The 11,688-nt window shown below is 40.3% G+C and overlaps 1 protein-coding gene across 2 annotated transcripts in view; it reads left to right on the top strand.

Moving 5' to 3' along the window:
• SMARCA1 (SWI/SNF related, matrix associated, actin dependent regulator of chromatin, subfamily a, member 1) overlaps positions 1 to 11,688 on the top strand; it is a 118,424-nt gene that overhangs the window by 10,443 nt on the left and 96,293 nt on the right. For both annotated transcript variants that reach the window (XM_027838571.1, XM_027838561.1), the window contains exons 2-6: positions 2,331 to 2,417; positions 5,575 to 5,741; positions 6,017 to 6,117; positions 6,226 to 6,326; positions 9,355 to 9,534. In XM_027838571.1, the coding sequence (XP_027694372.1) occupies positions 2,331 to 2,417; positions 5,575 to 5,741; positions 6,017 to 6,117; positions 6,226 to 6,326; positions 9,355 to 9,534 (636 nt within the window). The remainder of the gene's footprint in view (positions 1 to 2,330; positions 2,418 to 5,574; positions 5,742 to 6,016; positions 6,118 to 6,225; positions 6,327 to 9,354; positions 9,535 to 11,688) is intronic.

Raw genomic sequence — 11,688 nt, 5'->3', positions numbered from 1 at the left:
GGGTGGTTAGCTGTTCCTCTGCGCTCTCCCTGCTCCCCCCCCCCATTGGCCAGGTTCCTGAGGTAATCTCCCTTTTAAGACATTCCTTCTACCATTGCTGGTCTACAACTGTTCTTCAAAGGTGTATGTAGTCTTGTGGGGTGTTGTGAGGGTGACTTTCCCGGGGTCACACTGCCAGGGATATATCTGAGGTGAGATCTGAACCCAGGTCTTCTTGCCTCTCTGCTTGGCTCCTTGCCTCTCTGGATGGCCTGTTATCCATTACTCCCATAATGCTTCTTGGAGTTACTTTTCCAATTTGTTGGAAACAAAGATACACCAAACGTTATTTTCAATGTGTACAATTAGACCATGTCAACCCAAAAGTTTTTCACAAGAATGAATATTTCATTTTTCTTTATGCCTTTTGATATTATTTTCATTTCCCAGTAGCTTCTTCCTCATCTACTTTATCCAACAAGTCATCCTTTGTAACAAATATCAAGAAAGAAAGAGGAAGAACCAAGCTGTTCAGCAAAGCCAACCTACTGTGTCAGAGGGTAGATATTCTGTTCAACTCCCATAGTGCCTCAGCTCAGCAATGAAGGGAGCTGCCGGCCTTTCCTAGGAGGCCAAGCTTGGTCATTACAATTACATTATAATTACACCTAATTCAATTGCCTCTTACTGTGCTTTAGATTTACATTGTTGTCATTGTTCATCCTTTACTGGAAGCCTTTCCCAAACCCTCTTAATTCTGGGGCCTTCCCCCTGGTAATTATTTCCTCTTTATCCCATATCTAGCTTGCTTTGTTTATATTTGTTTGCAAGTTGTCTCTTCCATTAGATTATAAGCACCTTGAGGGCAGAGACCGTCTTTTGCCTCTTTTTGTATCTCCCGAGCTTAGCACAGTGCCTGATGTTTAATAAATATTTATCGATTGTCAATATTATTCTCCTGTCTCCAGTAAGTCTTCCAATACATCTCTGTACTCATCACATTTCTTGTTTCTTAGAGAATAGTAATCTTCCTCTACATTCATAGTCCCACAATTTTTATGGTGTTTCGTTGTTTTCATTTGTATCCTACTCTTCATGACCCCATTTGGGGTTTTCTTGGCAAAGATACTGAAGTGGTTTTGCCATTTCCTTCTCCAGCTCATTTTACAGATGGGGAAACTGAGGCAATGACTGAACAACTACAGGCATCGCTGTAGCTTCTAGTTCTCTTCTGCCAGGAGAAATGCTGCCATGTGTAAATTCTGTGAGAACAGAGTCTGTCTTTTTGCTGCTCTTTGTATGTCCAGTGCTTAATAACTGTTTATCGCCTGACTGCCTGGTGTCTCTGGGATATTTCTTTTCTTTCTTTGACTTCCCTGTTGCATCTGCAGTGGTGGCACCAAGGTTCTTTCCAGCTCTTCAAGGCTGCACTTCCATGATATATGCCAGGCATTGAGCTAGGCACTGGGGGCAGTGCCTACGATGGGAAAGGCACCGTACCAGGTGGTAGAGAAGAAAAGATTCAAAGAAAGGAAGCTGCTTCTGGGCTCAGCCACTTGTTGGCCTGCTTTTGCTTTCTTCATGCCGCATCAATGCTAACATTTTAAAAACTACTAATCAAAACATAAATTTATAAAAATGCTAATCCTGGTTTTCGAAGAGCCTATCTTATTTCCATGAATGAAAATCAGAATTTCTGCATTTTAGTCATGTTCTTTAACTTTGAAACATTAGCAATAAAAACAGTGTATTTCTAGGCCACATGTGGCCTCGAGGCCGCAGGTTCCTCACCCCTATTCTAGATTGTCAGAACATACTGAACATTATTGATTTTAAATTAATTAAAAATTTTTATGTTCAGTGATCTAATTTTTTGGACTCACCTGATGAAAGAATGATAAAAAAATAATGATCTAGGTGGGTGGGAATGCAAAGATAATCCTTGCCTTACATTTCTGTAGGGGAGACTCCACCCCAAAGGTCAATGCCTTTAGGCAGCCTGGGCTCAGATGCTGGTACTGGAGGTTGTTTTGTTGCTGGGTTGTTTTTTTCAGCCTTGTCAGACTCTCCTCTCTGTGACCCCATTTGGTTTTCTCTTGGATTTTAGCTGGAACTTGAAGGCAGGCAGTGGTTTGCCATTTCCTTCTCTACCTCATTTGACAGATAGGAAACGGAGGCAAACTGGGTGAAGTGACTTGTCTAGTGTCACACAACTAAGTGACTTTTAAATTTTCTGTTGAAATCAATTTTACTTCTCTTTTTCATGAGTCAACTGAGAACATTTCTGTTGTTGTTTTTGTTTTAAGGATATATTGTCATCTGCTGACCTTGTTTGTTCTTGAAAATTTCAGAAAAATGACCCTCCTTTTCAACTGAAACCCTCTCCTAAAGCTTGCAGACCTGAAAAGGAAATCGATTCTGAATACGAAGAAAAGATGGTATGTGCCTTTGCTTGAGTCAATCTGTTATTGGGGTGGTTAATTTTTGTTGTAGTAGTGGGAAGTAGCAGAATAAAAGTATGAGATGTAGGAGACCCAAAGAGTTTTCCAGGAGCCTTATGGTTGGTCCCTTGTAGCTCCAAACTTCTTTGGTTCTAGATTCTAGATTCTAGGCTAATGCTGCACCATCTTCCCAAACGCTCCCCAGTTTTATAGCTGAGGAAGGTAAAACTCAGAGAAGTTATGACTTACTTCCTGGACCTCTCTTCTACCACCCCATTGGATGGACCTCCTGTAGCTACATTAAATAGTAACAGCCCACCTTTTCATAGCTTAAATAATAATAGCTAGCATTTTCATAGCACTTTACTTGAGTGATCTCTTGAGCCCCTGTATGTAGCAACTCTGAAGAGTAGGTGCTATTATTATAAGCCCTATTTCAAAGCTGGGCAAACTGAGGCATTCCCAGCTCACTTCATAAACCTATGTATCTTTTGTGAGTGAATTGTAGTAAATTGAAAGAAATGTGATCAGAGTAGGTTAGTTATGTACCTCCCTATTTCTCAGATTGCATCTTAGTTTTCAAATATTAGAATCCATTGGGGGTGGGGCTTTAATTTTTGACTAGCATCTCATCCCAACCTCCCAGACACGCAGGGTTGTTAGGATCAGATGAGATAATAATTGTAACGAGCTTAGCACCATGCCTGGTACGTTGTAAGTGCTATTGTTATTATTATTGTTGTTATTATTTTAATAATAATTAATTAATTTTTAGTTTTCGACATTTACTTCCATAAGATTTTGAGTTTTAAATTTTCTCCCCCTACCTCTCCCCCGCCCAAGACTGCATGTAATCTGATATAGGCTCTACTTATACATTTATATTAAGCACATTTTCCCATTAGTCATGATGTAAAGAACAATTAGAACTAATGGGAGGAACCATGAGTGTGAAGCAATGAAGCAAGAAAGCAAAACAGCAAAGGAAAAGAAGAGCAAATAGTATGCTTCCATCTGCATTCAGACTCCATATTTCTTTCTCTGAGTGTGGATAACAATTTCCATCATGAGTCTTTTGGAGTTGTCTTAGATTCTTGCATTGCTATGTAGAGCTATTATTATTATTATCCCTGGGGTCATTGAATTTTGCCTTTTGGAGAGATAGGCTGTTAAATGAAAACTGTTTTGGGAAAGCTGGAAGGAAGAGTGTGTGTGTGTGTGTGTGTGTGTGTGTGTGTGTGTGCTCACGTGCACACACACTCAAGCATGAGAGTGCTTGCATGCTCACACGTGTGTTTTAAATTGCTACTTAAAGTTAATGACATTAGCTCCTTGGTTAGTTATGATTGCTACCCACACAAAAAGAGAAGTGCTTTATTTTCCCTAATTTCCTTTGTCTTAGCTGATGTGGTACTTACTGGCCATAAGAATGATTGTCTTCAGGGGACAGAAGGAAATGGAAACTTTTTTATGTTTCTTCCAGCTGCTGTTTTGAATATGTTTAACATAAATTTGAGAGTCAGACAAAGAGCTTTTCCAGGTGCTCTTATTTCTATGCCCTTCCTAAGTGCTCAAGAGTCCCTTTTAGTCCAGGAAAGAGATGGAGTGGGCCACCATAGGCTTCTGTATTTCTGCTCCTTATCTGGGGAACATGACTGTTTGATTTGCCTAAAGAGATACTCTGATCTGGCTGTAGGGGAGAGTTTTTCTAGCAAAGGCAAATGCCAGGTTGCCCTCCTTTGGCATGAAGCAATATTATGTTTTGAGAATTAATCTCAGATATTGTGATGTCTCAAGCTTTAATACAGTGAAAGACCTAATCAGTCAGTCTTTCTGGAAGCATTTACTAAATGCCTACTAGGTGCCACGCACCATGCTGGGGATCTAAAGAAAGGCAAAAGACAGTCCCTGCCTTGAACAGCTCCCAGGAGTCTGATAGGAGAGACAACAGGCAAAGAACTAGGTACAAACGGAAGTAATGCAAAGAGGGAAACATTAAGAGGAGTTGGGAAAGGCTTCCTGCAGAAGGTAGGATTTCAGCGGGGACTTGAAAGCAACCAGGAAGCCAGGAAGGGGAGAGAGTGATCCAGGCATGGGGGACAGCCAGTGAAAATGCCTATATGTTGATGTAATACAAGCTTCCCCATTACTGTACTTGAATGGAGATATGTTTGTCAGACTTATAAAATGCTATTGAAACACTTTGGAGAGGAAATAAGCTAGTATTGATGTTTAACTATAGTTTGAATATTCCTAAAAGAGTTTAACATATGGTATTACATTATTCATTAATAGCAATGGCTTACATTCATAATTTTGTAGCAGATTTTATATTATGAGGCTTTCAGAGAATTTGGGATGTATGTACTGTTTAAAGGAACTTCTTAGCTCTGTGATCCTGAGCAAGTCATTAAACCTCTGCCTGTGCCTCAGTTTCCTCACTTGTAAAATGACGCTAATGATGACACCTCCCCAACAGGGTTGTTGAGAAGATCACATTTGATGATGTTTGTTAGGCACTTTACAGTTAGTACATTATATATAGTGCGGTGTAAATGACAGCTGAATTAAAATTCCGTTAGTTTGGAAAAGAAAAATACCATATCGTTTTTTCAGAAAGACGACTTTTTTTTTGGTCTTAACTGTTAAAGAAGGCCATGTTGCTTATTTTCAAGGGCTTACTAAGTCATTCAAGTGACTGGGTTATTAACTTAATTGATCTGAAAAGATCATAGAATCATAAATTGAGAGCTGGAAGGGACCTCAGAGGTGATCCAGTGGGACACCCTTATTTTCCAGATAAGGAAACTGAGGCCCAGGGAGGGGAAGTAACTTGCCAAGGTCACACAGACAGTAAATATCAGAGGCGGGATAATATACTAAACACTTCCTAGTGCCCTGAAAAAATGAAATAATTTTGCAGTTGAAAGGATCCCTGAATGTCACCTAATCCAATCTCTTCATATCTTCTTCTTGGTAAAATCAGCCTCTCCCCACCTTTTTTTTATGAAGTAGCATTGATAAGTTTCTTTGACTATTGTCTTACAAGGATTTTTAAGAATGAGGACAAAATGAATGATATTATTGGACTTTTAAGCAGAATTTCCTTGCTTCTAATTAACAGACATTCTGAATGTATTATTTTTCTTTTTAGAAAACAGACCGAGCAAAAAGATTTGAATTTCTACTGAAGCAGACCGAGCTTTTTGCTCATTTCATTCAGCCTGCGGCCCAGAAGTCACCAACATCACCGCTGAAGGTGAAAGTGGGCCGTCCCCGAGTGAAGCGTGATGAAAAGCAATGCCTTCTTTCAGCTGGGGAGTACGTTTGCATCTTTCTTTTGTCGTATGTTCGAACTTCAGTCACCTATGAGTAGCTTGTGGTAAGCTTAGCTATGATGCTAGGGAGCTGGCAAGAATTCTTTCCACCAGAAGTTCCCAAGTCAGGCTTAATGATGATTTCTTCCCAGATTAGCCAGAATGCAAATGTGTCCTGCCGAATTACAGAGGAGACAAGGGTGCCATCATTCATTTTTTTTAAAATCCCAAGTTCCGATTGAACATGAAGGTAGGTATTTCTTTCATTGTCCCTTTCAGTTACCGCCACAGACGGACGGAGCAAGAAGAAGATGAAGAACTGTTGTCTGAGAGCCGAAAAACGTCGAATGTTTGTGTCCGATTCGAAGTGTCTCCTTCATGTGAGTACTACACAGTCTAGATGACTTTTTCCAGATTGGCTTCAGGAGGAAGCTTTTAAGAAAAAGATACTTTATGGTAAGATGGTTGATCTAATTTTAATTTTGTAGATGTGAAAGGAGGAACGCTGCGAGATTATCAGGTTAGGGGCCTGAACTGGATGATTTCCCTTTATGAAAATGGAGTTAACGGCATTCTGGCAGATGAAATGGTAAGAAACTGGTGGGAGAAGACTGTGCCCTGGATTCTCTCTCTTTTCTTTGCAAATCCATTTTTATCGTTATTATTTGTTTTTCCAGTGCCTACATTTCCCCCTGAGTCCTTCTCCCTCTCCCCTCTCAGAGTCATCCATTATAACAAGGAATTTTAAAAAATTTATTTATTTTTAGTTTTCAACATTCGCTTCCATAAGATTTTGTTTCAAATTTTCTCCCCATCTCTCCCCTCTCCCCAGCCCAAGACGGCATGTAAATTGATATAGACTCAATATATACATTCATATTAAACCTATTTTCACATTAGTCATGTTATAAAGAAGAATTAGAACCAATGGGAGAAACCCTGAGAAAGAAGAAAAAAAAAATAAAGAGAGAGAAAGCAAATAATATCTTTCGATCTACATTCAGAATCCATAGTTCTTTCTCTGGATGTGGAAAGCATTTTCCATCATGAGTCTTTTGGAGTTGTCTTAGATCTAACAAGGAATTTTTTAAGAAGAGGAATAAGAGAAAATAGTTGAGCAAAACCAGTCAACGCATTAAAGAAATCTGGTCTTAATCCAGTGTTCCCTACCTGTCAAGCCCCACCTTTGCCAAGGAGTCAGGGGAGCCATCTTCTTCTGTCCCTTTTTTGGGACCAAGCTTGTTATTTATAATGTTTCGACTTGCAGTTTCATTGATTTTGGGTTGGTCGTTCTTTTCATTTGTGATGTTGTAGTCATTGTATATGTCTTTTTCCTGGTTCTACTTCATTTTATATTGGTTCAGGTAAGAATATACATGACATATTCATTGTGTTGGTTGGTTTTTATTGCACTATATTACTCCATTACATTCATGGACCATGCTTTGTTTAGCCATTCTCTAGCAAGTGGGTATCTACTCTGTTTTCGGTTCTGTGCTGTTATGAAAAGTGATACTATGAATATTTTGGCATAGAGAGAATCTTCCTTTATGTCAGTGACCTCCTTGTGGTATATACATAGCCATGGAATCCCTGGGGTCATTGTAGTGACTCCTTGTTCTTTCAATGGCTTTAGATAAATAAGAATTATCTCTGCTTCAATATGGGGAAAGAAAATAGTTCCTCATTATGGAGAAAGCTATTTGTTGCCTTGAGGCTGGTTATTTCATATTGTCCTCATGGTGTAGTACCTATGTGGAATGCCTAGTAAAGTTTATAAAAGTAGTTTCTTGAACAGTTTCCCAAATTCCAAAATTCTTTCTGAGAATTCTTGCTGGAATAAGACCTCTTGTTCCATATGTAATATGAACAACTGGCATTTCTATATTGCTTCAAGGTTTGCAGAATGCTTGACAAATATGATCTCATTTGATCCTCACAACAACCCAGTATGTTATTATTGTCCCCATTTTACCAGTGAGGGAACTGAGGTTCAGAGAGTCAAAGTGACTTGCTCTGGGTCACATAGCTGTTAGTGAATGAGGCAGGATTCAGAGTCAGATCTTCCTGACTTGAGTCTTGTATTCTCTAGGGCTTTTTAATCTGCACTACTGGGTTCCCTTCCTCTGCCTTGGTTCTATTTTAGAGCTTCAGGGTTGACCCAGAATTCCTTGCACTAATTGTAAATAGCCAGCAGATTTTGAGGTAGCATCACTTTGAAGCTGTGTACTAGACAAGAGTAATGGCAATTGGTAAGAAGGAATGGGGCTGTTTGATCTGGTTAACCTAGTGATGGTCTGATATACTCCAGTGACTGCCCCATCTTGCTGATTTTTGAGGACAGTAACTTTTTTATTTTCTTTGTTTCTCCAGTTCCTCGTACGCAGTAGATGCTTAATAAATGTTTGTTGAGTTGAATTGAATCTACATGGTCATTCTCTGCAGCAGTGGAGATCAATATCCATTCATGACAAAGAAATTGCTTACTTAGTGGCCAACCTTCTGGTAATAAGCCATGAGAAAGGGGCTGATCCCTTGGGTGACAGTCTGTCTATCTCTGGGACTGTATTGGAAGACTCTGTGGCTTACTTAACTCTGCTAGAGCCTTCAAGACTCTAGGGTCATCTGTGATATGATGGAGTGCCTCTGGGAGAATTTCAGTGGGCGTACTCCCAGTTATTGGATTTTGGAGCCACACGGGAATCTCCATTAACCAAAGAAGCGTTTGAATGCTCCCTATATAGTTCCAGTATAATGTAATAGCCTATTAATGACATTAAACATCTGAAAGAGCTATAGGATGATGAGGGAATGCCACAGGCACCTCAACAGGGCCCAAGTTTCACTGGGGCAACCTCTCAAGGACATCGAGAAACAAGGGGGCCAATAGCCACAAATAGCTCATTAAAGGGAAGCCTTTCTTGAGGAATAAGCACAAAATGCATAATTTGACTAAGAGGCCATCTAGAAGCACATTACAGATTGTTAGCTCCCTCAGGGCTCTACTCAGTTCCAGCAAAATTGGCCTACTAATTGATCCCCAGAACTTGACTTTCCATCTCCCATCTATTGCCTTTGTACAGTCAAAATCCCATGTCAGGAATGTATTCTTCTGTCTCCCACCTAGCTACCTTCAAGGCTCAGCTTGGGTACACTTCCTATGGTCTAAGCCTTTCCCTGCCTACCTAGTGAGTAACGCTCTCTTACTTCTTAAATAATCCTGTATATACATGGGTCTATTTACATTCTTTATAATAACCCCCCCAACCTCCCATCCAAACACAAGCTCTCTGAAGGCAGAGATGGCTTTTCATTTTGTATTTCTTCTCTCCCCATGTGTGTAATTGATTGGATGTTAGATTGGATTGAATGTGTTTAGAATTCCTCCATTACAGTGGCTCCTGGCATGTTGCATTCCTCTTTTGTTGACTCAGTAAATACTGACTAAGAATCAAAGTTGACTTTTCCCCTTGAGTTGTATTTTTAATTGTTCTTTCTTAGAATCATGATTCTATGTGTGGAAGAATAGGCAAATATTCAGTTCCAGTGTTAGTGCTAACAAAATGTTTCATTATTTAAAGTTTTGTGACTTCTCTCCTTTTGTATTGATAATGCAGGGTCTTGGAAAAACTCTACAAACGATTGCGTTGCTTGGTTATCTAAAACACTATCGGAACATTCCTGGGCCTCACATGGTTTTGGTTCCCAAATCAACTTTACACAACTGGATGAATGAATTTAAACGCTGGGTGCCCTCTCTGCGGGCTGTTTGTCTCATTGGGGACAAGGATGCAAGAGTAAGTAAGAACCAGGTATACCCAGTGGCACTTGGGAAGAGCAGTGTGTTTATGCTGTGATTCCAGAGCTGCCACTACTTAGCTACACAACCAGTTGAGCAGTGATGCACAATTCTTGTTTTGCTTCAAAATGGTATTGTTGCTATCTTGTGTTCTAGCACTTTCATTTATAAATATATCCTCCCCCCTCCCACAACCAGAGAGCCATTCTTTATGACGAAGAAGAAGAAAGAAAGAGGAGAAAAAATAGTTCAGCAAGATTGACCAACAACACATTAACCAACTCTGACATTATCCACACCCATATCCCCCCACCTGTGCAAAGAAGGGAGTGTGTTGTGCACTCTCGGATCTCTGCTTTAGGGTCCGTCTGGGGCATTAGAATCCACAATGCTCAGCTTCTTTTTTTCGCCTTCTTTCTTGCCATTTACATTGTGGTAATCAAAATTTATCTTGTTTATTGGTTTACTTTCCTTCATCTTCCGTCCATTCATATGACTCTTCTCATACACAATTCCATTTTTAAACTAGTGGGTAACTAATCTAAGCATTTCGAAATTGAACTCAAATGTGTTCAGTTATTTGCTTTATCTTACCAGGGTGGGTGTGTCTATTCCCAAAAATGTTATCTTTGGCTAAATCATTGATGTTAGATTGGAATAAGCAGTATTTTATGCTTTTGAAGCCAAAAGCTACTCTGTAAATGTGTATGCCTTGGACATTTGCTGTGATTCTTGGCTTAGATTTGATTTTATTTGCAAGGGAGGAATATTTTATTTATTTGTGGTTAGCCTTGCTCATTGCAATTGTTTCCCAGTTTTGTCTGGCTCCTGCTTACCTTTCCAGAATTATTTCACATTGCTCTCTTTCTCACACTCTATATTCAAGCCAAACTGGCGTGCTTGTGGTTTCCTGAGTATGGTATTCCATCTCCCACCCTCATGCTTTGGCACAGACTATGCCTCATGGCCTGGAATGCACCCCCTCCTCACCCCTTTGTTGTAGAATGCTTAACTTCCTTCAAGGCTTAACTCAGGTGCCACCCCCTCAGGAAGGCTCTCCTGATTTGCTAGTTGTTAATTCTGTCTCACTTCTCAAATTGTTTTTTGGATGTGTGACTCCCAGTAGAATGAGGACACAGAGCATTTTTCATTTTTCTTCAATGTATCCTAGCACTTAACCCAGTGCCTTACAGATATCAGGTGCTTAGTAAGTTCTTGTTAAATTGAATTGATTTTGTCTATGAACATAGAAGTGTATAGAATCATAGGAACATAGATTTAGAGCTGAGTGGAACCAAAGAGGCTCTTTCATTTTACTGAGGAAACTGAGGACCAGAGAGGGGAAGGGACTTGCCTAAAGTCACATTGGTTCTAAGTGACAGAGCCAGTATTCTAACCCAGGTCCTCTGGCTCTAAATCCAGCTCTTTTATTTTCAGAGACCAATCTTACAGTTTGGTAATGTGAATAGACAAAGCATGGGTGGGGGAATGGGGCAGCAAAGAGGGCAAAGCTAAGATGGTGGAGTAGCATGAAGAAGAAAGCCCAACTTCTCCACGAAGATCAAGAAAATGTGTCTGACCAAGTTCTGAATGGGGAAATCCAAGAAAAAAAATCACAGTGAGTCATTTTTCTAGCCCAGATTGGCCTGGGATGATAGAGAGATCTGTGGACACAGATGATGGGATCTGGCCAGCAGTAGGCCACAGGAAGCATTTCTGCTCACGGACTAAAAGAGGATGAAGCATGTACCAGGCAAGACAAGATCCCAGACTTGGGATCTTGTGCAGAGATTGGGAACAAGTGCCAGCTGACAGCTCTGTCACTAATTAACCAGTTCTGGGTTGAAGATCCAGGATAGACTGAGGAGATTGCATTCAGGGACAGCATTTTGGGTTAAGGAGTGGTCACAGACCCTAGGCTGTATACTAAATATAGTATACCTAAGCTGCATACTGAGCGAGAAATAAGTTCAGACTCAAGCAGTAGCTGTGTGGCTCTGACCCCAGGAGCAGAGTGGAGTCTCAGTTCCAGCCTCCAGCCCAGTTTGAAGCCTCCAGAGGAATAATCAGGGCAAGAATCCCAGACCAAGGAACAGCCTGCAGTTCTGTGCCTCAGAACCAGAAGAGTTTCCTAGCTGGCTGATAGTGACTG

The sequence above is a fragment of the Vombatus ursinus genome, unplaced genomic scaffold (assembly GCF_900497805.2).
Source record: "Vombatus ursinus unplaced genomic scaffold, bare-nosed wombat genome assembly UNPS02004596.1, whole genome shotgun sequence".
Classification (NCBI taxonomy): Eukaryota; Metazoa; Chordata; class Mammalia; order Diprotodontia; family Vombatidae; genus Vombatus; species Vombatus ursinus.
The sequence above is the reverse complement of the archived record's forward strand: the minus strand, read 5'-3'. Positions and strand labels throughout refer to the sequence as shown.